The sequence below is a fragment of the Erithacus rubecula genome (genome assembly GCF_903797595.1).
Source record: "Erithacus rubecula genome assembly, chromosome: 13".
NCBI classification, from domain to species: Eukaryota; Metazoa; Chordata; class Aves; order Passeriformes; family Muscicapidae; genus Erithacus; species Erithacus rubecula.
This window is the reverse complement of record NC_136665.1, coordinates 3,497,897-3,525,242: the sequence shown is the minus strand read 5'-3', so window position 1 is coordinate 3,525,242 and position 27,346 is coordinate 3,497,897. Positions and strand designations below refer to the sequence as shown.

The window sequence follows — 27,346 nt, the reverse complement described above, 5'->3', positions numbered from 1 at the left end:
GCACCTCACTGCATTTACTTTGAAAGTTTTCTGATACAGCATAAGGACAATATTCTCAATTAATAGGAAAAGAGATTTTTGGATGCAGTTACAGAAAATACCCCTTTACCAGTATGGAGAGTGCAGATAAAGCTGAAGGACTTGGCCACTTTCACAGCTGAGCTTGACTCAACACCTGTGTTAAAACCCCACTGAGGCTGAGCTTGGTTGCTCAGTGTCTCAACAGATGTTTGCATTAAATTTTGTGGATTTGCATTCAGTCTTTGGAAAATACTCTCATGTTTTGGCTCTGAAATGTTGTTCAGTGATATTGAAATACTGTCACATAATCCTGTTTGAAGCTTTCTGGGAGTAAAATACTCCATCTTGTAATTTCCATGTTTCCAAGTTGTTGGAGGATCATCCTCAGGGACTGGCTTTTGCAAGAACAAAAGTTTCAAGAGAGGTAGAACCAACTCAAAGCCTTAGTGCTGCAATGGGCATATTTCAGTTGTAAGTTTTGCTTCACCAGCTCTGTTTTTCTGGCCAGTCCTTACTGGAGTTGTGGTTTTCATCCCAGTATTTCTGCTCCTTAGATTACAGCAAGTATGTGTGTTAATTTTGTTTTATTCATACCTTTCTTTTTAACCAATACCTCTGCTCTTGCTTTGATACCTGAGTGGTTTCAAAGGAGCTGCCCAATCAGTGCATCTACTCAACAAATCAGGAAAAACACATCTTCAGAACATTTCACTGCTGTTGCATTTGAAACAAGATGTGAATGTCAACTGCCTAAAAAAAAAAAGGCCAAAAACTCATCCCAAATCCTCTCCCCAACCCACCCCCCAAAAAAAAACGCCAAAAGGCAAAAAAAACCTCAACCCTGCCCATCCTCAAAATGGAAGGGTGTTAAAATTATTGAGCCAAGAAAGATGTTAAAACTCTAAAACATCAGTCTCAAATATCTGCAATTTCTGGAGATGATGAATTGAGATCCAGTGAATTGTTGTTACAGGGAATTCATTGTTGCTATAAGCACCCTATTTATAATATCTTTCTGCATCTTCTTATGATATTATTAATGTAAATTGTACATTTTATTGGCTATTACTGGAATAGATTGTATGACTCAATCCTCTGCACCTTGTGAGAGGTGCTAACAAAAGATGTAAAAATAGCTCTGCTATTTGTTTTCAGCAAGTTATTTCCTCCTCATCTTCTCCACACAGACAGAGGAAAAGCCTGTTTGTTCATTTTTCAAATTGCCCCAACCAGGGCATAATTGAGTCTGTTGCAGGAGATGTCAAAGAAGGGGGTAAAATGTTTTCAATCTGCTCAAAGAGATGTGGTGAAAATGAAGCAATTATTATGTTTCCTTTCTAATCTAGGGAGGATCTCATCGACAAAAAAATTGAAAGTGCCGTTTCTTGTTTGCAGTCTGTGATTGAGCTGGGACGAGTGATCAGAGACAGGAAAACCATCCCAGTCAAGGTTAGAACTCCTCACATCTCCTGTCATACATTGGGAATGTGTAACAGCTCTGTAACTTTGGGATAAACCTGGGGAAGCTGAATAGTTAAGTTTCTGTTTTGTTTTTCCCCCAGTATCCTTTGAAAGAAGTAGTTGTTATCCACCAGGATCCAGAGGCTCTGGAAAACATCAGGGCTTTAGAGAAGTATGTACTCGAGGTAAGAACATCATGTTTGAGGGGATTGTGTCTCCTGGTTACCTGAACAACCTTCCCTGTTGAACATTCATTTCACAGGTGAAATGAATTTCCAGGAGAGCTGTAATGAAAGGGGATATCAGTGGGGGATGTGCCAAAGGCAGTTGAGTGTTGTGAAATACTTAATCCTACAAACTAACCACACTGGACTGAGGGGCTGTTAGAATCTGACCTGTTTGCATTCTCTAAAGCCATGAAATCCATCTTCAGAGGTCAGTAACACAAAATTCTTGTTCTCTTCACACTAAACACTGGCAATACAGGATCTGAGGGGATTTTCCCTTGTGTAGAAATGGTATGGCCTTTATCCTATGCCTCTTCTTGGCAGCTTAAGGATTCTTCCTTTCAATGAGGTATCTGGAACAGCAGGTCTGCTCAGTTGCTTAAAATATGCCATCATGTCATGGTTGAAGTTGCCATTGTCAAGATCAGCTGCTTTACCTTGACAAAGAGAAAAAATTGTGCATCTTCCCAAGGAGGATCAGCTCACCTCACTTGTCTTGGTGAGGGCAGCCATGTCATCAGGGAGTTCAGGAGATGGAGCACAGGAGGACCTCTGAAACTTGTGTTATATAATATTGTATATCATATGTTATATAATTCCAGCAACATGAGCTTTCCCCAAGCCTAAATACACATCTGTGGAAGGTCTCTAAAAATTCTTCTGAGGAATGAGCACTGGCTCAGGAAGTCAAAATTCAGTGCACAGGATCTCTACATCAGTGCTGCATGCTGCTTGCTTTTAGTTACTGTGGGAGTTAAATGCTTAAGAATTGTCTACTAGGGGAATTTTAATTTTAAAAATAGTAATTGATCTGTAAGTGGGTCTGTAAAGCTTTTCTGTCATGTCAACTTATTGATTATTTCTCTTAGGCTTGGCAGTTATGATCCCTCACTTCAGAATTGCTGTTGTTATTATTAATTATAATAATTTCCATACTGAATCTCTTCAACAGCAGAATTCTATGAAGTTTAGGCTAATGTCTGTCCCATTTTTTTGAAATGAGAAATGAATTTGTAGATTCCAGAGAATATAGTTTTAAGGGACATGAGTTTTGCTTGCTCAAATTATTTTCAAAAGAGTAGTTGCTAAAATTTGTTGTCAGCTTCCACAGCTAATGAAAGATAACAAAAGAAGCTAATAATTTTAAATTATTATATAATTGGATTGTACATTAGCATGTTTTGATTTATATTCCTTTGCTACTGCAGACAAAAGTGTCTCTTCTGGAGAGATGAGTTAAAACAAACTCAGATGCCTTTGTGGAAGCACAGACACAAAGTACTGTCTATTGTCCTGGTTTTATTATGTGTCTTAAAATTCAACAAGCTGCTGCTGGAGCTTAGTGTGTGTTTTATTGTACTGCATGGCAATCAATCCTGTTGTTTACTGGATGGTGCAGAGCTAAAGAGGTCAGTGATTACAGCCAGACTGGGCAGCATTGCTTGGGCTGCATTTGCAGCTTTGTTCATCAGCCTCCTGCCTATTCAGAGCCTTCAGTGATTGCCAGCAGTAAATTTGCAGATGCCAGAGGTAATGGGTAAGGAGAATTACACCATTTAATTTTGTGTAGTTGCTGACAAAAGAATTGGAAAAATATACTTGACAATTCTTCAGAAATTTCATTCATGGCTTTTGCAGAAGGAGCTGTAGTCTTTGATCTGCAGTGCTGCTCTCTCATCTTCAGAACACAGCAAGTCATTTAAATAAATGGATTTTAATATTAGAACTTTCCAGATTATAGAGTTGTCATGCAAAAATAGCCAAGCTCACAAAGTGAAATAAACCCAGAAGGCTTTTAGCAACTGGACACAGTTGTATTTTATTCATTTCTATTTGAGGCCTTTTACAAGCCTGGGTCAGGACTTCTCTTCCCAGCTGCTTCCAGGGAAAGGTTTTCTCTGAGTAAATGTGACTCTGTGCACAGTCAGAATCTTGTTTCCATCCAACCTTTGTATTCCCTCCAGCCCCCAGCCCTGTGTAGGGCTGCTGTAAAATTGTCTTTTCCATCAAAGCCAGGGACGGAGCCTGTGACAGGGCTCAATTATCTGACACAGGAGCTGTGGCTGGGGGCCCAGCACATTTTCATTTCTTACACTATTACATAATGAGTACTTACTTTCCTTTTTAAGTTGCCTGCCTAGAGAGCCCAGCCCAGCTGAAGCACAGCATTTCTGACATTTCTGTCTCTGTTCTGAGCACTGGGCATAGCTGGGACACATGGCACCAGCTAAAGGCTCTTCTAGGTTCAGGCATTCCATGTACAGCTCTCCCACCTGGTCATGGGAAAGGCTGGTTGCCTCACTTTGCCCACATGAGACTTGAAAGATGTGTTGAGGAGCTAATTTTGAGTAATTAGGAAGATAAAATTAAGAGTTATTTGTAGTCAAAGCACTGAGACTGATGTAAACAGACCTGAGATGCAGATTTGCTTGTTTTTCTAAGACTCATTCTGGGTTTTTAAATGGATAATGTGTACAAAAGAATGATTTCCTAATCTAATTGGTACAGAAAACTTGTCCTGATGGAGTTGGCTTCTCTGTGATTTATCTAATCGGGCCCAAAGTCATCTTTCAATTTGTGCTATTTTTTGAATTATTATTTCTTTTCCCCCATGAGGTTGTCATTTACAACTCATGGGCTCATTTCCAGCAGCACCCCATTGAAACTGAATTTCTGAAGTGTGTAATTTTGATTAGATTTCCTAAAAGATGTATTAAATAAAATTAGATTCAGTTGTGTTCTTGGCTCCTCATGTCAGTAGGACTTCCTAGGGAATTAAGCTGCAGCTCAGAGGTTGTATTTAAGCATTATTTCTCAATCCAAATGTTTGGCTACTTCTTAGTCCTGCCATTTACTTCTGCTTCCTAAATGCCTTGGAGCAGCTTGTTTGCCAGGTGCACCTGGTGATGCTGTAGGATGGTGATGGGAGCTCTCACCACCATCCAGTGGGCATTAAACACCAAATGCTTCAAGTATTGGGCAGCCTGGCAGACAGAACCTGCTGGGTTGCACTAAAATGTATGTGCAGGTCTGTGCCTCGTGTTTTCCAACCCCAGTCATACCCCCTTCAGCTTTCTTCTCTCCAAAGACTTCCAGCCTTGGTCTTTCCTCATATGAAAACATTGTTGTCCTCTCCATCAGTTCTTGTTTAAAACTTCCCACAGCACCACTGTGTTCCCTTCAGATATGGGACAAAATCTGCACATGTAACTCAAAAAAATGGGCCCACACATTCCTGCAGTGCCTGGGGCCCCTCCTGAAGTCCATGCAGGTTTTATAAAGCTATTCTGACTACAGGGCACAGCCAGAAGCTTTTTCTGAGCAGGGTTCTTTTCTGTGCTGTGAGGAGCTGCAATAACCAGGTAAGAAGGAGACAGAATTAGGCCATTTTGTACAACCTACATAACAACCATAAAATTGGTTATGGTTTCCTGGCTCCATGTGTACCGAAAGGACTGTTCCAGCAGAATTTTCCCTCCTGAGCTGTGCCAGGCCATTTGTTCCACCACTGCACACAGAGGGAATGTGTAGGCAGCTGGAGGGGTCTGTGGAGGTCTGTTGCTCATGTGGCAATTCCACAGAGGTTCCTTTATTATCCAGCAGCTCTGTCAAGGGGTCCAGGGGTGACAGCTCCCTGGAAAACTGGGCAGAGGCTGGGGATTTCATGGGGGAAAGCAAGGGTGGAACCAAAGGGGGAAAGACCAGTGGGTTACAAAGGATTAGCATGGTGGGATCCCTGAAGCCTTTGGGATAACTCACCATGATAGGGGAGGATGTGCCCACCTAAGGGGGCATCTCTGGGAGGGTTGGGATAAACTGACCACAGCCCAGTCAAGGGAATCCTTCAGGGCAGAGCTGTGCCAGGCCCACGTCCTCCACAGTGCAGGAGAAATAGGACTTCTGGACAGCAAATCAATATGATTGTGCAGAAGCCCATTTATTGTTTATTTTAGCCCTAATTATACATTCTAAGACTACTGTCCATGTGATCACACATTTCTTAATTGGTGTCTCTATGCTGTTCACACACTTTGCACGAGCCCCTCAGGTACAATGATTGGTGGCTGTCCAGAACTTCACCACCCACCTTTACCTTGGATCTTCTAATCTCAGTATTCTGTTTCTCAGCTCCTTCTCTCCCGATTTAGCATAATTTATATTCCAGTGGCCTTGAAGGGTCTCAACAAGTTGCAGAAAAATACATAAATATGGCTCATCCTGTGCACCTGTTATAAACATTGATCTAAACTAAGAAATATACAGGAAAAACAACTAAGCATGTGAAGAAACAGCAAAATATGCAAAAAAAACAACTAAGCAGCAAAATATGGGGAGAAACAGCTAAATATAGTTTGGCTGGTGCATACGGTACAGACCTAGAGTTGTTCAGCATTACTACACCACAGGAACGGGTTCAGCTCTTCGGGCAGTTGTGACGGGCAATAAAATGGCTGTTGAGTTGGGGGCTGATTTGAGGCGAGAGCTGCCTGTGAATAACAGAGCTGCTGCCTGGAGGCTGAGGGCGGGGTTGGGTTTACCCACAGAGACCCGCCATTACAAAGTTTCACTTTGCTGAGCTGCGCTGTGTCCCCGCAGGAGCTGAACGTGCGGGCGCTGACGCTGTCTGTGGACAAGGCGCGCTATGGCGTGCGCCTGAGGGCCGAGCCCGAGCACACCGTGCTGGGCCGCCGCCTCAAGGGCGCCTTCAAGCCCCTCATGGCTGCCATCAAGGAGCTCAGCAGCGAGCAGCTGGAGAGCTTCCAGGAGACAGGTCTGTACCGGGACAGAGCCCTCAAGGGTGGCAGGGTGTCCTTCTGTGGAGCTTAATCCTGCTTCCCGCTGATTATCCCTGTTCTGCTGTTACAAGGAGAAAATGTTTATTTCTGGTATTTTTCTGAGTGTAAATTAGAAATGACCATAAACGCTGATCTTAAGCTGTTCTCCTGTTAAACTCTTCGAGGTTTAGGGTTGATAAGAGGAAAAGGTTCTTCCCCCAGAAGGTGTCAGATCCGGAGTGTTTGGGATGCACAGGGTGGGATTGTTGGGGTGTCCCAGTGATCCTGTGGCTCCCTTCCCACTCAGGATATTCTCTGATTTTAAGTGCTGTTCTAAAGCCAAGATGAAACAGAGAATAAGCTTTCTGTGAGACTGAGTCAGATTGGAATGGAGCGTTTGTGCAGCAGCTTTTATTCTAAAATCATTCCTTCGATTCCAGAGTTACAAGCGGGTGTGAATTTTGCAGCTATATCTGTATAGTGAACTGCTTAAATGGAAATTTTGAGTTGGTGGAGTATACAGGTTATTTTTAAGTTTTATTCCATTCAGATGGTTCCACACAAACTGTTGCTGAAGTGCCTGTGTTTTAGTGAGCTCTGCTGCCTGGAGAAGTGCTTGTGTGAAAAATGGGGATGTGGGATAATTCAATGCTGCTTACAAGTCCTTAACTGCTGTTTGACTGCACTGCCAATATATGCATTGCACGTGTTTGAAGCCTGATACTTGGTTAAATCTTTCTGAATTTCAAACTGGGGGTGTTACTTGGATGGTAAGAGATGCTCTCCATCTGCCATCCCTGCAGGCAGCATTGTTGTGGAAGGACATGAACTCCATGGGGAAGATCTCCGTCTCATGTATCAGATGACAGAGGGATCTTCCCAGTTTGAGGCACACTCCGATGCTCAGGTATTTCATTGCTTATTTCCTCTCTTTTCTTTTTTGCTTAAGGGAAGAGTTCCTCAGGAAATCATAGGAAAATGGTGAGGTGAGAGCTGGCTTGTGTTTGTTAGTTCAGAACATTCCAGGAGGATGTGAATCCTGGAGCTGTTCAATGTTCTCTCCACCACCATATTTTATACATGAGGAACTCTCTGAAAGCATCCTGAGCACCTGAGAGTGTTGATTCCACCTTGTTTCCAGTTTGTCACCTGCTGTCTGTGTGTTTGCTCAGGTTTTGGTGCTGCTGGATGTGACCCCAGACCAGTCCATGGTGGATGAAGGGGTGGCCCGGGAAGTGATCAATCGCATCCAGAAGCTTCGCAAGAAGGTGAGCAGCCAGTGGGGTGGACAAAACATTTCCATTTCCTTTTCAGCAGTCTGGGCAATATGCAGCAGAGACTGCATTTTTAATTAAACATAAACCCCCTCTATCATTCACTCCTCATGTATGACTTCCTGATTGGATGCCCTTGCAAGAGCTCTAAAGGACGTGTAGAGAAAATTTTCCTGGGACACGTTATTTTGGAAAAGATACCTGTGCAGTTAAGGCTGCATAAATCATAGATTCAGAGAAAAGTCTAGATTGGAAAGGATTCTTCAGCATAAGACTGAAAAACAACAAATTTTTACCAAAACAGATACTTTTTACATTATATATATTTTTAAAAAATCTGTGTAGATTTCATATATATATATATATATATATATATATATGTATGTATATACACACACATATACACATCTGTGTAGTGTTTTTAAATATATGTATCTATCCACACCTATGTAGATTTATATATATTTTAATTTTTTTACATATATAAAACTTAAGAGGATTTATTTCTATGTGAAATGTAACCAGGAAGAAATGTGGCCATGAAAACTCTCCCTTGTGTTACTGGATGATGTATTTAAATTTAATTCTGTAATGACATAAGGCCATAGTTTATTTTCACTATAATGAATATCAGTGTACTTAATCTTGCCTATATTCCCATGTTTTGAGATTCTTAGTGTTTTTGCAGAAGGATTGTTTTTCCTAAGTCTTTTTTGGAAGCTTTTAACAACAGCTTGATAAATATATATATTTTTTTTAACTTGACAAGTGTTTCTCTCTTGGTTTGTGACCCTGCTGTCAGTAATGCTGTGTCTGTGTGTCCTGCAGAGGAACCTGGTCCCCACAGATGAGATCACAGTGTACTACAGGGTCTTGCCAGAGGGGGAATACCTGGACTCAGTCATCCAGCAGCATGCTGAGTTCATTTTTGCCACAATAAAGGCAGACCTGAAGCCTTACCCGGTGCCTACCTCAAAGGAAGTTCTCATCCAGGAAACAACCCAAGTAAGGAGGAAAAGCACTGCTTGCATGGCTCATCTTACTTGCTTTTAACACAATAGGCTGCTCCAGTTAAAGAATAATGGTGTCAATATTCATTTGTGAGATAAAGCAGATATTGTTTTCTATTTATAAAGTTCTGTATTAGTCTTTTTTGGCTTATAAAAGGAAGGAGCTGGGCTCTGTATGCATGATGTTTTTGAAAATCAAGCTGCTTAGATACCAAAGTAAATAACTGAGCAGTTGTTTGTCTGAACTTAATACACAGTTATTTGTACTTGGATTAGTGTGTTGTTTGAACAGCCAAAATGTTGCTCTGATTTTTTTTTAGATTAATAGACTTTTGTATTAGAACTATTCCTTCGAGGCTGAATTTGGCTTAAGACCAACTTGTTTAATATTTAAGGATGTTTTTTCCTCTGCCCTGTGTTGCTGGAGTTGTCTGTTGTAAAAGTGTAATTTCACAGTTCAAATCAGCAGCAATTTCTGTTGTTTTCTTTGATTGCTTTTTATGACACATTTGATGGTAGTTTTGTCAGGGTTTTACTGAAGTCTACTCTATCCAAAAGACTCTCCTAGCAGAACTGAGAATGAACAATTCTTCAATGTAAATGTCCTGCTGGACCACAAAGATTAATTCACACAAGAGTGTAGGATCTATCAGACTTGAAATGTGATTTACAGGATGGCTGGGAAGGCAGGGAATAGCTGAAAGGAGAGGGCTCATTTCATCCATCTTAATAGTGTGTGTAAGGGAAATGTTTTATAGTTATTAATGGCACTTCTGAAGTTGTACAGATTTGAAACAAAGCCCTGCTTGGCCTTTTTTCACTATTAGTTTCATCTAGTGACAGACAGAGGGAAAACACTAAGTAAATAGTGTGGTTGAGAAATCACTGAAAATCTTTAAGTTTCTTCTAAGTACTTACTTGACACTTCTGATGGACAATTTGATGTAAAGGCAACATCACATCTGAATTGGAATGTAAAATCAGCTGGAAATGCAGTGCTGGGAAGTAACTTCTGATTGCCTGCCTCAAATCACCTCTACCTGAGCTTTAGTGCTGGTCACTGTTGTTTTCCATGAAACTTTTCATACCTGTGCAAGTATAGTTCCCCCATCCAATCTTATTATACCTAAATCTAATTTAGTATATTTTAGTGAAGAAAACCATTGTGGGAAGATGAGTTTGTTGGTTTAGTCATAAATATTGCTCTGTGTGTAGAGACAAAATCCTGCCCTGACAGCAGGCACCTGACCTGGTTTTTATGGATAGAACTGATGGATGTCATCTGGATGTCAGCAAAAACCAGGCAATCCTTTCAGTTGTGGAGATGATGAGCTGGTGTGTGACCCTGGGAGAGGTTTGTAGGTCAGCCATGCATTTGCACAAATGTTGAATTTCAGAGAAAATCTGTCTTCACTGTTGTGCCAGCCAGTTCTGTGTGGCTGTTGCTAGCTCAGTTTAGAGATGCAGTTGTCTCATTGTGGGCATCCAGCTGAGAGGGCCTCCAGCCACCAAGGAACCTTGGCAGGGAGGGTGTTTCAGACAAAACCATGAGCAGGGAATTGGGCTTGTTCTCTCTGGAGGAGACTCCAGGGAGAGCTCAGAGCCCCTTCCAGTGCCTAAAAGGGGCTCCAGGGAGCTGGAGAGGGACTTGAAGCAAGGGATGAAGTGACAGGACACAGGGAATGGTTTCCATTGCCAGAGGGCAGGGATAGATGGGATATTGGGAAGGAATTGTTCCCTGTGAGGGTGGGGAGCCCTGGCACAGGGTGCCCAGAGCAGCTCTGTCTGCCCCTGGATCCTTGGCAGGTTGGACACTGGGGCTTGGAACAGCCTGGGGCAGTGGAAGGGGTCCCTGTCATGGCAGGAAGAGTGGGATGAGATGGTCACTAAGGTAAATTTCCAACCAAGCCACTCTAGGATTCTATGAAATTCTGCAAGTCTTGAGTGCTGAAGGGTGCAGTCTGTGTGTGGGAAATGGAGGCACAGAGGAACAGAAGTAATGCACTTGTTCATCATAATTTTATTTTGAGGAGTCTCAGTTACAGAATCATGGAATGCGTTGGGTTTGGAAGGGGACCTTGAAGATGATGTAGTTCCACTCCCTGCCATGGGCAGGGACAGTCACCCCAGAGAACCTCCTTTTGGGGGTGCTCTGTGCCTGCTGCAGCCTTTTCTGTGTTTATGGGCTTGATGTGCCTCTGAACTGTTTGTCACACACTTAGGCTTTAAAATAGATGTTGCAGAGAGAAACAGAAGACTGAGATTTCAGTGCAACTGTCAAGTGCTCCTTGGAAGTCTCTGTTGCTGGGCCTGCAGAGATGGATTGCTCAGGGCAGGTGCTTGACTCAGTTCTGCTGCAGCTCCTTTGTCACATTGAGAGCAGTGACATGAGAAAGCCCTTCCTGAGAAACCCTCTCCTGTGAGTATGTAAGTGAAGTCAGCTGTGACAGGATCATTGCACCAAATTTCTGGAAGTTATTCAGAGGAGTAACAGGAATCTGCCTGATGTTGAATGTACATGAGGACTGGAACAAAAATGAAATGCACTCGGTCCTTTTTACATTTATTGTGATTGCATTCAAATCATTACTTCTGGGAAATTATCCTGGATCAATTTTTGATACAAGGCTTTAATTCTGAGCTCCTTTCCCAATGACTTGCTCCAAGCCACAACAACAGCAAAAAAGCAGCTTTTCAGAAACTATTGGGGCAGAAAAACGGGTACTTGAAAAATGAGTTTTGAATTATTGTATAAATGGATAAACACAGAATGTAATTTAATGTTACATAAATGTTTTTCCCTATTTTATAATAGGACTGCAGAAAAGAATGGCGCATCCAAATTTGTCTATCACTGTTTGGACTGTCTCTTGCCAAAGACCATCTCTAAATTTACAAACCAAAATGGCTTAAATGGTCTTTTAGTATCAATTGTTCATATGGGTGATTTCTGGATCTTTATTGGAAGGTCCATGCTGGATTTCCTGGGGTGCCTCCAGGTCTGACAGAGTCACTCCTGGGGAGATACTCAAAAGCTGGTTGGTACCAGAGCAGCTGTGACCCAGTGGTCCCCCAGAAATAGTGGAGGCTTCTACAGGCAGTGATGAGAGCAGGGCACTGGTCAGTACTCTGAATTTCTCTGGAACAGTGTTCCTCTCAGGCACATTTGCTTTATTTTGGGAGAGTGTCATCACTGCTCATCACTTGTGAAAATCAGGCTGTTTATTCCCTACTTTCCTGACATCTGGTACAGGCAGATTCATGTCTGAAGCACTATCACTGAAGGAAGATGTGGGGAAAATTCCTATTTTATGGTAAACCATGTTTAGTATAACCAGGCAAGATCTTAGTGCTGTTCATTGAAGGAAGATATTTTGATGTGCTTGTTTAATAAAGCAATATTGAAATAATGCTAATCTCTCTCTTTCCCCAGCTGAAGGGATCAGAGCTGGAAATCACACTGGTCAGAGGAGGGGTGTGTCAGTCTGTTGGCCCAGCCTGTGCCTATGTCAACCTCAAAGTTTGTGTCAATGGCACAGAGCAAGGTAGGAATGCACATCCCCAGCTTGATTTGTCAGGACTGCTGAAAGGGAGAGTTTGGAAAATGTGTGGTGAATGCTGGAGCCTGAATTAATTTGAAAGGTGATGCAGCCTCCCTTACATTAGGAGCTTTAAATAATTACTGAAAATAAGTTTATTCAAATCAAAACCACACCTGTCCATGATTTCCTCTGAGAAAATCACTCCTGTGTGCACAGGTGTTGTTACTCTTGCCTCAGGGAGAGTTTGTGTGTGAGTGTCTTTGTGGGGGAGGCACTCTGATTTGGGGCTGTGCTTGAGAATTTGTAATTCCTGTTGGAGCACTGTGCAGGAAGTGAGGCCTGGATGTGAAGGAGATGGTTTGAAAAGCTCAGAAATTAAGTACAGAGCTGAAAAGAGTATTTAAAACCAGAGAATTAGCCTGACTGTGTCTTGGGCAATGGGCTTGGGTGCAGTGATGTTGTTACAAGGGTGAGTTAGAAAGAGAGAAAACTAAATACACTGGGGGAGTTTTTTCCTTGCATATACTGACAGTTTATGTATGGCAGTAAGTGTGTCTTGTTATGGTCACAGAGCTGCTCCCTGAGTGAGAATGAATCCAGCTGGAAAAGCTGGGACCATCTCAGAGGGCACAGTCAGTCACCTTTTACTCTGTCTGATACTGGGTTGTACTTTAGTGGCATCCAAATGGGACTGCCTTGGTAATGAAAACAAATAGAACTTCTGCAGGATAAATCTGAAGTACACATCAGTCCGTTTCTCTGTTTTCTTTCCTCTTTCCTACTAAAATAATTTGGGAAGATGCAGTGTTGCCAGTTTTAAATTGGCTTAGAAACTCACTGGAAGTAATTAGCATCATTAGAAAATCATTAGAACTTGGATATTGCTTCCAAACTGCATTTTAATTTCTTAATTTTGGTTTTAGATGGTGTGTTGCTGCTGGAAAATCCAAAAGGAGATAATACCTTGAACTTCACTGGACTTGTAGATGCTGTCTCCTGCATTTTTGGTCTTAAAAATTGCAAACTGACAGTTTTTAATGGAAACACAGGTAAATGGAGTATGACAAGGAAAATTGAAAGTCTTTCTAGGAGTCATTTACTGTATAATTATTTACTGTGTAATTTATATCTATCTAGCTAGCTATATTAAATTGACAAGAAAATGGGTAAGGAAATATTCCATTTTATAGTACTTAGCTTATGAGACTGTGTTTATAGTCACATCAACATGTTTCCAAAAGCTGCTGCTAAATGGTGCTCATCTGTTATCTTGCTTCCTTTGCAGTTCTCATCAGGACAAAATGTGATTTATTTCAGTGTTTCCACTGGGCCCAGGCTATGCTGGATTTTGGTGGCCAGCTGCCATCAGCCTTTCCATGCTTTCTTTTCCCTAATGCCTCAGTAGGCAGGGTGAGAAACTTCAGCTGAATGCAAACTGTGATCTGTAGAAGAAAAATGTTGCTTTTCCACCCTGAAGAACCTTGAGGAACTCTGCATTTCTTCTCTTTTTTAGAAAAGCCTATTGAATATTTTTGCAGCTTGAACTTTGTTAAGGCACAAGAATGTAAAAAAAAAAAAAAAACAAACAAACCAAAACACTATAAAAATGGTAATTGTATGGCTACAAAACCTTTTATTAGTGTTTTTTTTCATGGGAATATTACTGAAGCACATCTGAGGGGGAGGTGCTTGAATTGGCTGTTCTGGGGTGCCCCCAGGGCTGAGAATCAGCAGTCCATGTCCAACAGTGACATCCATAAAGAAATAGTCTGTGTGTCACTGTTGCCATCTCAGTGCTTAGTTTCCTTACTCATCCTGCCCTGAGACTATTTCTAGGAGGATTTTGGGGGTTTCCCATCTGATGTCATCCATTAGCTCACTGTGATAAATCTTCCAGGTTGTGCTCAGCTCAGCTGAACAGTCCTGTCTAAGGGTTAATCTTTGCTTTCAGTCAGAGGGGATTTGGAGGAAATCCTTCAGTATCTTCCTCAAGTTCCAGTTGTGTTTTGAAGGGGGAAATGGTTTTCCTTGAAATCTTTTTCCAAGCAGGAGGGATAACAGTGTGGTCTGTGCCTGCACAGGGGTGTCTGTACATTGTCACCACAGATTGTGAGAGATGACCTGCAAAAGGCCCAGAAGAGTTGAGAAACTCCCATCACATTAAGTTTATAGGCAGTTTGACTCTGTATTTGGGGTTTTTCTGCCATTTATAGGATAAAAAGATGCAGCACAAATCCATTGATGCCAAAGTCCTAAAGGAAATGGTGGAGGAAGTTGAAACCCCCCTTTTCCTTCCCCTTTTTCCTTTCCTTCCCCTCTTCTTTCCTGTTACTTTTGCTCCTTAGGAATCATTTTGAGACATCCATCTTGCCATGCTGATTTTCAGCTTTCAGTGGTTTGGGCAGAGCAGGGTATTTTCCCTGCCCACTTATTAACCATATGGAAATTCCCTTGAAAAGATCAGATTATCAAATTGGCTTTTGTTGCAGTTTGTCACATCCAAAACAAGTATTGGTCAGCAGAATTGGCTCCCTGGGGAGTCACAGTTCAAGGCATGTGCCAGGAAAAGTCCTGAAAGGTGTCAGAGAATAGAACCAGAATTCCAGTGTTTGCTTTGGATACAATCCATCTGCTTTTCTGCCCAGCCTTAGTGTGGGTAACCTCAGGTGAGGTTTCATGATGATTCCAGGGCCTCTGTGGGTGAGCAGGGGTTGGAATCAGCTGCTGTGTCCAAGAGGAACTGCAGAGAAACATTGTGCACTCCACACAAGTAATTTCTGAGTAGTTCCCATGAGTGTTAATAAAATTGGGACCCAGTAAAACTGTATTTCTGGCTCCTCATTCCCTTCCTGTGGTTTCTAGGGCTGTCCACTTTACTTGCAGTAATTTATTATCTTGTTCTCTAATTGTAATGAAGGTTTCCTTAGGGTTGTGCTGTGCACAGGATCAGGCAGTTGTTGTATCAAGGGAGGCTCAGATGGGTCCTGTCCCTGCTTTTAAGTGCAGCACTGGAATAATGGGATAAACATTTCCTCCCCAGTAGTGTGTTGGGTATTTTGAGGAGCTGCACAATCCCCAGACAAGGCTCTGGGACTTGTACTGACCTGCAGAAACTGAAAACAGAATTTGTCTTTTTCTACATACAAACATTTAAATACAAAGAGAACAAGCTGGGCTCAAGTCAGAGGGTAAAAAATGTTATCTGTGTCTTTTTTTACCTCTAGATTGCTGAAAACTCTCTTGTTTAGGATGCTTGTAGAGTTGCACTCAGCTTTCATGCAAATAGCCCATATTGAAAAATACTTATTTGAAACACTTTCAGTATGTTTATAGGAAGAAATGCATCTTTAGATCATGTAGGGCTTTAAAAAAGGAAGGTGGGGTAGAAATCTCCCTACAAACTCTGATCCATGTCTTGTTTCATCTTTATGATTTTCAGATGGCTGATTTTTTAATCTTCAGCTTTTGAAAGGCTGTGAGGCTGCAAGGTACCTTAGGGGAGAGTATTGAAAACTCACTTATAAAGTGATTTTGATGAGCACTTGTAATACCTGCTTGCCTTCAAGTCTATTGATATATATGAAAAAAAAAAAAATTCATTTTTTCTTGCTCTTGTGAGAGGGTTCTGTGAACAGACTTCTCTGATAGCACTGTGCCTGAGCTCTTCCCTGGGAAAATGTGCTTCTGGAATGCCAAATGCTAATTTGTTAATTGAGCAAACCCTACTCCTGCAGCTCCTGCTCCCTTGCCCTGCATGAATCCACAGGGATGCTGCCAGCTGGGGAATGGCAAACTGGGAGTTACTGGGGCCAAGTGTTCCCAGGTCTGTCACCCCCTGCTCTCTCTTTCCATGGCCTGAAATTGTGCTTGTTTAGGGAAAACCTGCCCCTGGCTCCCTTTCATTGGGTGAAATCTCAGTAGTTCCTCTCCTCTTGTTAATTCAGTTGTTTTCTTGCTTTCTTGAAAATAAAAACTAATGCAAATTCTCTTCCTGTGCTTGAGCATGAGCCTGGCACCTCAGACAGGCCAGAGCAGTGTTTGGCTTTTGGCTTGTTTTTTCTTTAAACTAGTATAAATTTATATACAAATATATAAAAGTTGATATTTAAAATACACATTTTGCAATCTTAGGTGCAGCCTGAGGTCTTTTTGCTTCATTGAGCAGTCTTGTAAATGCTCCCAGTGCATCCCACTCTGTTCTGTGGCACTGGACAGAATTTTGAGAGCTTGTAGCTTGTGATTGCTGTTCCCCTTTTTGTGGGGTTAGGTTTTTGAGGGTTTGGGGCTTTTTTTGGGAGCTGAGTGGTCGATTTAGAGGTTTTTTTTAATTTGTTAGTTTATAAACCTACAAAATATATAAATTTATAAATTATTCCCCTTGAGATTCTTTCAGGTGAACTGATAGAAGATGATCTTTGTACAGCTTAGGCTTCATGATGTGTATTTTCAGGAATGAAAAACCTGTTGGCTGGAGCTGACAGGTGTGCCTGTTCCATATGTACAGGAACACACAATTCTGACAAGACATTAAATGCATCAGTTCTCCCTGGATTTGTTCTCTGGAGCTCTTTGCAGCACAGAATGATGTTACTCCTGTGTGTCTTTATTACCATGCCCATCAGTGGCTCTGTTTGACCTCAAAGCTCAGGCAGTGCTGCAGAATTCATTTTTGTCACAGAAACCTCATCAGTTTCTCTTCCCAGCACTTCCAGGGATTGCTTGATGTCCTTGGAGACAGGGCTCCTGGCTTGGGTCTGGGCTTCCCCCATTCTCCCCATCTGCGTGGCTGGAGTCATGAGCTGTGGTGGCATTACACACAGATACTTATGTAGGGACTTTATTCATGAGCCATGACTTGAATTTTTTGGTTTGTTTTCTCTGGAGTTTAATATATTTAATAAGAATAAATACCCTGATGTTGCATAGTAACACATTCCCAGTGCACTTTGGCCAGGGGAGTCTGAGTAAGGATCACAGCTCTCCATGTAATGAGTTAGGAATGGTTGGCTTGGATGCATAATTTGCTTGTTTGAACTTGGCTAACTATTTTTATTGCATAAGTCACTATGTGCATAAGAAATATTATATAGGAGCTAATATCCACAGTAAACGAAGGACCCTCTTTGTGTTATTATGAAAACCAAATATTTCTGCAAAAATTCCATTTTTCCAACAGAGAGGCTCTTTCTTGAGGATGGGATTGTGAAAGAGGAGACTGCTGTAGTGGGGTCAGGAGTGAGAGACATTGTCAACTTGTCAGCTCCTGGGGTGGCCTGACTGGTGTCACTTTGTGTTGCAGAGCTGATAAACCAGACAGACCTGCTGGGGCTCAGTGGGAAGACTCTGCATGTGACAGCAGGGTCAGCCCCAGCCCTGGCCAGCTCCCCCAGTGCCCTGCTCTGCCAGTACATCAACCTGCAGCTGATCAATGCAAAGCCACAAGGTATGTGGGCTGCTCCTGCACCTCCTGGCTTGCTGTCCTGCACCTTCTGCCCTTTGCACTTGCTGGTGCACAGGTGTAGGTTTTCATTGGTACATGGTGATTTTGCTAATTTTTTTCCTAGTGTGCACTTTCTGATAAAAGCATTGTTTATACTTAGCTTTTCTCTCTCTTCTCCTAAGAGAAAAAGGAGAGCCAGTTTGAGATAAGGGGGCAGCAGTTAAACATGAGCCCCTGGGCATTGTTTCCCAGTTCCATCAGCTCACCTTTGCAGCTTTTTGTAAAAGGCTCAGTCTAAAAGGGACCAAGTTTGAATGAAGAGCCAGCTCTTTACCAGGATTTTGGAAACATTTCTTAGTCCTATTTAAAATCCCATGAATTGTATTGCTCACCTGTTCTGGGGTATAGATAAGTGTGTGTGCAATTCTGTTTCCCAGCTGCTAATCTGGCACTCTAAAAGCTCACATGGGAGCAGCTGAGTTGTTTCAGTAACTTGCTCTTACCCTGTGTCCTGGTATGAGCCCTTTCTGACACTACTGAGAGCTTGCAGGAGCCAAAAATGTAATTTTTACAGGTGCTTGGTGAGCTTCTGCACAGAGTGGTTCCTATGTCCTGTTGAAATATTTTAATGTTTCCCAGACTCTGTGTTATCCTGTTGACCCATATTGGCAATCATCACATTTCTGGCTCTGCAATTCATGAACTTAGTGAATATCTGTAGGTTGGTATTGCTAATTTGTCTCTCAGTACTATGAAGAAATAGAGATGAAATGGAAGAAGAAATCCTAAATTTGAATTTACCCAGATAAATGAAGTATTTTCATTCCTTACCAATAGTGACTCAGCTGTTTTATCTTGTGCAGAATGCCAGAAGGGAACAGTGGGAACTCTCCTAATGGAAAATCCCGTTGGTCAGAATGGATTAACCTACAAAGGTCTTCTGCATGAGACAGCAAAAGTTTTTGGGCTCAGAAGCAGGAGGCTAAAGTTGTTCCTGGATGAAGCACTAACTCATGGTAAGCACAAAGGTTTGGTTTGCTTGTCTGAGGATCCTTGGAATTTGTTGAGGAGCTGCTCATGTAGCCTGAGACCCAGATGAATTGCTAAATCCACACTATTCACACTGTAATTTTGCCCAGTAATTCAATATTAGCATAATAAAATCCTTTAAGCAAACATACAGATTTAGAAGTTCTAAGCTGCAATGCATTCCCTTCATGAGGTGGCCAAGGCAAGTTGTGTAAAAGCTTTTTCCTTGTGCAGTAAAAGTCAGTCAGCAGTGGGAATGGCAGTGCCCTGCTGAGTGACTGAGCAGTGAATCCTCTCCTGGATGTGAGTCTGCAGTAGGAATATTCTGTTCAAACTTGTAACATTCATATTGCTGCATTGTCTTGGAGAATTGGAGTGGGTGGAAAAGAGTGTTGGATCTCTTGTTGGAGCAGTGTGGGTAGGTCAGACTTGGTAGGGCACATCCATTTGGGATAACATGGGAAGCAGGAAACTTCAGCACATGCTCACAGGTCTGAAATACTGAAGAACCCCCAAAACCACTGACAAATGAGAAACAAAAATCTCTGATTCATGAGGAAGGTGTCACTGAAGCTGGAGCCACCTATGGTGCTGAAAAATTGGACCAGAGTGATTTGGGACTTCATTTGACATAGAGAATTGGATTGGAAACTGCATGGCAAAAACACAGCTCCAAACAGGGATTCTTATATTCAGGAGAATTCAGCTCTCTGATTGAAATTATGCCAAGGGCTCTGTCTGCAGTGTGTCACAGTGATGTGGTTTATGAGCTCTGTGGGAGGGATCCATGAAATTTTTTGGCTCATCACATATACCCTGTCCAGAAGTTGGACCTCTGCTCAATCTGCCCATCTCAGGGTGGGCTGGGCTTCCTCAGGAGCTTCTGTCAGTGGGGAGGGCAGGAAGGGGCAGCTCTGGTGCAGCTGCTGAGAACTGGGGGCACTCAGCTGTCCATGAGGATTCAAGTGGGAATCTGAGCAAGGAGTGATGGGGGGGGGGTTTGTTGTGGATTTTTGGCTATATAGGGTTTAAAAAAATTTTTTTACTTCATATGACCTGAAGCATGTTTATTCAAAAGCCATTTTTGTAACTCCAGTGGATCTCAGATGCTGATGAAACTTTCTGGTGATAGTTTGAGCAAATGCCCAAAATAGTGTGCTGAGTGTTGTTAACACATAACTGGAGCCTGGAGTGTTTCAGCACAAGGGTTAAGAACCAAGAAGATGAGCCACACTTGGTTTGCATAAACTAAAAAGTATTTTTGTGTTCAGCCTTGCCCACCTGGGGATTCAGGGATCGAGGCACTCAGGAACAAGGAATGTTAGGCACAATTCCTCTTTGATTCCTGTCACTGGTACAGCACCAGATGATTCTGTTCAGACACTGAAATAACCATTGTAGGAAACTGCAGAGCTTTGGAAGAGGCAAGGAGCAGACAGGACAGGAAAATGTACAGGCAAAACAGCCTGGAAGGCTCAGTTGAAGTGAGGATTTTTAAGATGCCTTCACCTGAAAGGGATAGGTTAAATCACTGTAACATTTGTAGTACAGATTCTCTAGAACTGTTTGAACTTTAATTAAAATGTATGAAGTGACAGTTCACAGTGATGTAAAGATCAGATTTGATAACTCCTCCAAGGCCAAAACAACTGATTTGGTCTCTTTTAAACTCAGAACAGAGAGCTTGGTCCCAGAGGTTTATTTGTGCAGCTAATGCCTTGTAGCCACACTTCTGCTGTCTCAGATTTGATTCTCAGCATTCACCTCCTTGAATAACATTTTTTAGGTTTAAACACTGGCACAGCTGTATTTTATCTTCACATCTTTTTTTTTTTTGTATGATAAATAAGTACTGCATATAAAACACTTTGATGCCTCTAGAAAACATTAGGTCAATTAATGTTTATCTATATTGTTGCAGCTTTGTAATCCCCTATTCATCTTCTGATCAATCTGTTCAAGGTCTTACCTTCAGAACAAGAAAGTTCAGTCTCTTGAGTAGTTTTTTTTTGTGGTTTATTCTAAAAATAAAAATGTATTTGCTGTTAACTGTTTGAAACGTTTGATGAAAATAACCCATGAATTGGAAGGTTGGTGCCCTTTCTATAAAAAGGAGAAACAATCATTTGGTGGAAAATGAGTTATTGGTTTTGAAAAGGTTACTTTTGTAAGTGTTGTCGGCCCAGGCAGTTGGGCATCTGCTGTCTATTGCACAGAAACTCACCAGCTTTTCAGAAACAAACCTGGTTTTGACTTCTCCTTTGTAATGCTGGAAAACATTGCACAAATAAATGTCCAGGTTATGAGTGTAGCTTATTCCTGAGCTGGAGAGACACAGGTTCCAGTTACCTAGTTGATCCACATTGGGGATGTTGGGGGCACTCCATGTGCTCCCTGCAAAGCCCTTCCATGGAGCAGCTGGCTCAGAAAGGAGAGTGTCCCTACAGTCTGTTGATAAATCAAATTTCCAGCTTTTAAAACTAGTTGTTGTGATTAATACTGCTGGAAATAGGTTCTTGTAAGTTCCTCCTTTTCCAGGATCTTAAAAATAAATATTTAATAAGAGATTTGGAGACCCAAGTTCACATTTTGTTTCTGCAGAGCAGACTTTTTTACATCCTGATGGAACATGTTCCTGGGAAGGGAGGTTGGTGAGGGAATAAAGCCCTAATGGCTGAATTGGATTATAGCTCCTCACTTCTAGCTCTGTGGATGGATATTCAGCTATTTAAAGAGGAGTATTACAATGGAAGAGAACTCCTGTAAAACACTGTGGTCCATGAGGACTTCTCAGTTCTCCAGTTAACAGATGGCTTTAAAAATCTGTGGATTCTGTGTATTTAGTCTAAAAATGAAACACTTTTCAAAGCAAGATGGGGCAGGACACTGCAAAAGGGTTCCTCTTGAAAAGCCCCAGCCAGGCTGGGTGTTCCTAATGTGTCCTTTGTGCTAACACTGGTGCCAGACCTCTATATTATCTTGTATTTGCTCTTTATTTGCTATTTGTATTTGCTCTGGTTACCTGCAGGGATTCTGGGGTGCAGAGTGACAGCATGACCCCAATCCTTGTTAATCTGAATTTTACCAGTGTTCCTGTGCTTACACCTGCCATGTTTCTTATCACTCTGAACTTCTTAGTGAAGAGGACTCTGGGGTGTTTGTTACTGGGCTTTTATTCTAAGGCTGTACCTCCCATATTCCAAACACTCTGCTCTCAGTGGGGCAGTTTGCTACAGCTGATGGGTGCTGGAAGCAAAGTCAGCAAGCATCAGGCTTCTTGGGAAAAACTGCTAATTTCACAAGATAATAGTGAAAGATTTCCAGCTCCTGCAAGCTTTGACCCTAGACACAAGTGGGATTACTCTGTGTTTGTGTTTCTTGGGTAATTCCAATTACTGAATCAGCCTGTTGGAAGTGTGCTCTGTCCTTCAGAGGTTTCTTGGCACTTTATCCCATTCCTGTTCCAAATTCTGTGCATGTAGCTATGAGAAGACTTAGGGAATTATCCTGTATGGTAAGAAATTCTTCAGGTATACTCATCAAGGTTCCAGCAGTAGTTTTTCAGCAGCTCCTGGTGTAATCTTTGTTTTACAGATAGTGTTTGTGAGGGACTCTGGCTTTCATTGCATTGTGTTTGCTGTTCATACTAACTTCATATCATGGTGTTAGAGTTTTCTGAACTAGGTGCTGCTCTGTCAAGATGTGAAGGTGAGAGCCTGTGGGCTGATGTAGACCTTCAAAAAGTCCTACTCTGGACCATAAAACAGGCTCTCCTGCTCTTGCAGGGACACTCATGACACATGGTGATCCTTCCTTTTGTGCCCTGAGCTTTAACAGGAGGGAATATCGAGCTGAGCAGTTTCTGTCCCAGTCCCACTGTGGTGGAATCAGCAAAAATGTGTGAATAAAGCAAATTAAAAAAAAAAAAAAAAAAAAGTTCATAGTTCTCCTGGTAAGCAAGAGCACTAACAGTTGTTTCTCTCTTTTTTGCTTCATTCAGAGATCACAAAGGACGTTTCTATGAAGAACCTGAACATGAAGACCCTCTATGTTCATGTCATACCTACCACAGCTGAATGTTGAGAATTCCAGATTTATGACCATGTAGACTTTCTTCCACAAAAAATGGAGTCAAAGGAAATGATGATGCTTTTAGATGAACATCCAAGTTGTGTATGGTACTTTCAACATCTCTAGTGGCACACAGGATGTTTTCTACCAGTGCATGTCTAATATGCTGCTCTTTGGTTTCAAATACAATGTATTTTCATTATGTTTGTATTTCATAATGCTGTAAAAGCTGTTCAGAAACCTTAGATATCTATGCAGTAATTTGCCTGAGAGAAATGGGACTTGTACCTCATTGATGCTTTTTCTCTGCCTGTCCTTTGTGCAGAGGGCATCTTTTCTAAACCATGGCTTACCTACAAGGCTCTCTGATATATATCCACCATCCCACAACAGCTTTGTAACTTATTTAAGGGTTATCTGGATTTGTTCATTCATACTTGCTGGGTTTTCATCAAGTGTGTGGCTGTTTATTTCAAATACTCCCAAATTTCAACACTTGGAACAATAAATTTGCTTCATCTCCAGACTCTTGCTTCTCTGAGTTCAGAGTACTTTGCTTCCTCAGGATTTCTGAAGAAGGTGCCTCTCAGAGCTCCAAATGGATCAGGAGCAGCCAGAGACACCTGAGATGTGCCAATGCTGAGCACCAGTGGCTGTTTGGATTGTGCTGCTGAGTTTGTTCAGGGGCTTGGAGAGAGTTGTTCTGATGCAGAAGCAGTTTCAGACTGAGGATAAGTTAGAGTTCTAGTTTTTGTAAATACAGTTTGTCTGTGTGTTCTCTCGTGTCCCTGCTGGCAGGGGAGGGAAGAGCTCACCTTTGGCAGAGTTGGGGTGGTTTTGCCTGGTTCAGCTGGAGATTCAAGCAGCCCTGGGTGTTGTGCACCTCCCTGGAGGTTGGTCAGTGTGAGCCTTTGCTCTCCTCATCCTGTGCTGGGCAGGAGCTGCTGCCTGCCCTGCTGAGAGCACCAGGACACACTGCAAACAGGGACGAGTGAGCAGCACTTGGCAGAACACAGACCTGCTGAGCATGTTTTTCCATTGCTCTGTGGTTTTCATCTTTACCTATGAACAAAAACCAAAGCTTGTTCCTGATAACTCTGTATTAGTTGGAATAACTATAAATAGCTGTTCTGTGTAACTCCTGTGCAATAGTGGGCTGTACCAAAATTGTGAGGACTCCTTTGAAGTGAATCAACTTCCTTGGCAATCAGCTTACAGAAAATTATTTATATCAGTATTAAAAATGGCTGTGCCTTCTGAATCACTGGCCTGTTCAAATTAATGAGTACTGGACATTGCCCTCTAGTTTTACCTGGAAGTCAGCTGGTTTTTACTGGCATAGTGACATGGAAATCCAGTTTGTATTGGTTTGTGGGATTTCTTTGTTACATCAAAAACGTCCAGGTTTCATCTTCTGTGAAAGCAAGACTGCTGTTCCTAAAGTAACTTTGCTTTATTATTGATGGAGAATAAAGGGAGATGATAGTGCAATGATTGCAACGTAACCTCATTCTTAATGACCCAGTCTAAGGTCACAACATTTGCTTGCATTTTTAAAGAGTTCTTTGGGATTTAGCATTTTTTTTCTGTTTCATCTCTCTTTTCTTCACTGCACACACTTCACTCTTCCTTTTTTTTTTTTGTGTGTGTGTATGTGTGGTTTTTTGTTTTGTTTTGTTTTTTAAACCTGCTTGCTTTTAGTTTCTCAGCTTTCTCTTCACATCAGCATAATGCTCATGGGTTGTGATGACTGGAACAGAAACCCATCACAAGGATGGAAATGCTCTTTCTCTCTGGCAATATCAGTAGAAACTTCCAGAGGGAAAAATTCAATATACTTAGGACAGGTAATGGAAGAACTAGACCAGAGTTGATCAGAGGACACTGCTGGAAATGCTTCTGGGTCCATTAACTTTACATCAACATTTATATAAGTAGCATGTGATTAAAAAAAAACAAAAATTGTGGCAGAAATATAGTTAAATTTAAATTTTCCTTTTAGGTGCTACAGTTAGATGGCTCTGATCTCTTACCTCCAGAGCAGTGAACATGAGGCTGTGACCCATTTGGGTGAACTTGTGTTGTTTCTACCTTCCTTCTCCATATCCATTTTTAGTATTCCTTTTTTAATATTCTGGATAATATCTAATCATTGCATGAGAGAATTTATCTCATGGGATCTTGAAGTGGGGAATGTTTCCTAGTAATTTTTTTATTGAGGTTTCTTAATGCACTTCTATAACATTATCTAGGTTGGGCTAATAATAGTCTCTTGGCTTGATGTGATATTCTTCAGGATTTATGTACTTCAATTTGCTTCCCTCTTAAATAGCTTGTTACACAAATGAGGTCCCAGCCCAGTGCTGCATGGAGAACCCATGAGCAGGGCACTCCCAGAGCTGTGTCACAGCATTTGCTGTACCTGGAGGAGTTTGGATCCTTGAATCCTGATGTTGGTGGCAATCCAGCTCTCCTCCTGCTGGGGAGCAGAAGGTACAGACACAAACCAGATCCATTGTTGCATCCAAAAAACACAGTGCTGGAGCTCAGCAGAATGGAGACATCCCACCTGCACAGAGTTGTCCCTCCCCATTGAATCTTGGGCTTGGTGTGAGCTCCAAGTGATTTGTTCTGTCCCAGTTCCACAGGTTGGGATTCTGTAACTCATCCTAATTGGCATCCTTGGCAAGGAGAGGCCTAGGGCCTGGAGGAGATCCTCAGGCTTGGCTGAGCTAAACCCAAGTTGAGCAAAGTTCTGTGACAGGTTAGCAGCAGGATTGCCCCCTGTCAGTGCAGCCCTGGCATTCCTCAGCACCCATCTCTCTGAGCCTGGGCCAGGCTGGCTGCAGCCCAGAGTCACCACTGCCTCCCCCAGGGTGAGTACAACAGCCAAATCTGCATTTCTGTCCTGCCTGGATGCAGGGAAAAGCAGCAACTGTGGGTGTCCTTCTGCAAGGAACTTCCAGAGAGAAGAATGGTTCTAAGGAGAGAAAAAATAAACAGCTTTCTCCTCCTCCTGCAGTGAGTTGAGTGGCAGCTGATCAACCTTTTTGAGCCCTTTTCCTGCTCAGAATCTTTCTAATTTCTGCCAGCAGCAGTTGAGTTCAGCATCCTCGTCATTACTGGTTAAGCACAAAGCAATTATTCAGTCTGTTAAATAATTTCTCGCTCTTTATCTGATTTCCTACAGGCTGGACTCTTGACACTGATTAAACAGATTGAAAATACACTGTCTGCAGCTGCATTACAAAAGGTGACCTGCAAAATAGCCTCAGACAGTTTCCTTCCACATCTTTCTCCCCCAGCATGAGCAGCACAGCACCATCCATGCACAGGAGCAGCTTTGCACTGGGAGCACAACTTTGCTGAGTTAATTTTACTCTTGTTGTGCTGTGAGTGGTGGGGAACAGGGGTTGGGGGGAGGGGCTGTCTTCAATTATCTAATGTTTTCCCCAGTTAAAATGTTTATGTAACAAATATAATTATAGCTTTTATGTAATTGGGAGGGGGAAAGGTTCCTATTTCAGTATGTCTGGGTATTTCAGTTAATTTCCAGTCTCTGTCTGTACAAAGTTCTAATTAGGGGGTCACAGAGCTCCTCAGAAGACTTCTTAAGTTCCTTGTAGATGGAATTAAAATTGTTCCTAAAGATACTTAATTTTTAAGACTTTCTTGGGAGTTCTGTAAACACTGTCCTAATTCTGCAGTTTGCTCTAGTTGTCTTTAGTGTTCAAAACAGTTTAAAATAGTTGAAAACAGTTGAAATCTTGCAGACAAGCAAAATGTACCCTGGCACTTAGTATTTTGCTGTGTTTGATCGTGTATGACAACTGGACAGTTGTGCAGAGGGTGCTGCCATGGAATATCATTTTTGGTCTGCCTGAAGGACAAATATCCTTTAGTTTTCAAGTCAGCTGTTCTGCAAAGGTAAAGACTATCAAAATGTAGACCTGGGACCTGTGTTCTGTGATTAATGTGCTGGCAACCCCCAAAATCCTGGGAACTTTGGGACTTCATTGCTTATGGATGTCCTGTGCCAGGCAGTGCAAGTGGGAGGAGATGAGGCAATGTGGAAAGATTGAGATCTTAGACTGCAAATCTTGCTAGAGATACAATCTAAACAAGGCTGAAGGATCCTGAATATTCCTGAAGACAGTGTTTGCAAGATGAAAAAGAAATTTGCTCTCTGTGTCAGCTGAATGAGCCAAAACCCAGGCTCAGGCTCTTGGAAACCAAGAGCTTTACAGCAAAGGGAGTTGCCACAGATTAGTAATTAAACAAGGACTAATAATTCCATATTCTTGCCAAAGAGCACAAGTACCAAAAAAAGCAAATGCTGTGCTGCATAAACAGGATTGTCTGGGAGATGATGAGGTCATCTTTCCACTCAATTACTGATAAGGCTCCTCCTGCAGCCCTGTGTCCAATTTCAGGAACCCTGTGAGGAGGAAGATTTTGACAATTTGGAGGGAGGCCCGTGAGGAGAATCAGGAATA

At 42.0% G+C, this 27,346-nt stretch overlaps 1 protein-coding gene across 1 annotated transcript in view; it reads left to right on the top strand.

The window, feature by feature from the left end:
- Nucleotides 1-23,376, top strand: part of IARS1 (isoleucyl-tRNA synthetase 1) — a 94,004-nt gene extending 70,628 nt beyond the window's left edge. Inside the window, exons 25-35 of the mRNA XM_079317486.1 lie at nt 1,368-1,470; nt 1,584-1,667; nt 6,306-6,480; nt 7,288-7,391; nt 7,657-7,752; nt 8,587-8,763; nt 12,202-12,313; nt 13,234-13,359; nt 17,610-17,753; nt 18,614-18,766; nt 22,780-23,376. Of these exons, the coding sequence (XP_079173612.1) occupies nt 1,368-1,470; nt 1,584-1,667; nt 6,306-6,480; nt 7,288-7,391; nt 7,657-7,752; nt 8,587-8,763; nt 12,202-12,313; nt 13,234-13,359; nt 17,610-17,753; nt 18,614-18,766; nt 22,780-22,862 (1,357 nt within the window). The 3' untranslated portion in view covers nt 22,863-23,376. The remainder of the gene's footprint in view (nt 1-1,367; nt 1,471-1,583; nt 1,668-6,305; nt 6,481-7,287; nt 7,392-7,656; nt 7,753-8,586; nt 8,764-12,201; nt 12,314-13,233; nt 13,360-17,609; nt 17,754-18,613; nt 18,767-22,779) is intronic.
- The last annotated feature ends 3,970 nt before the right edge of the window (nt 23,377-27,346 follow it).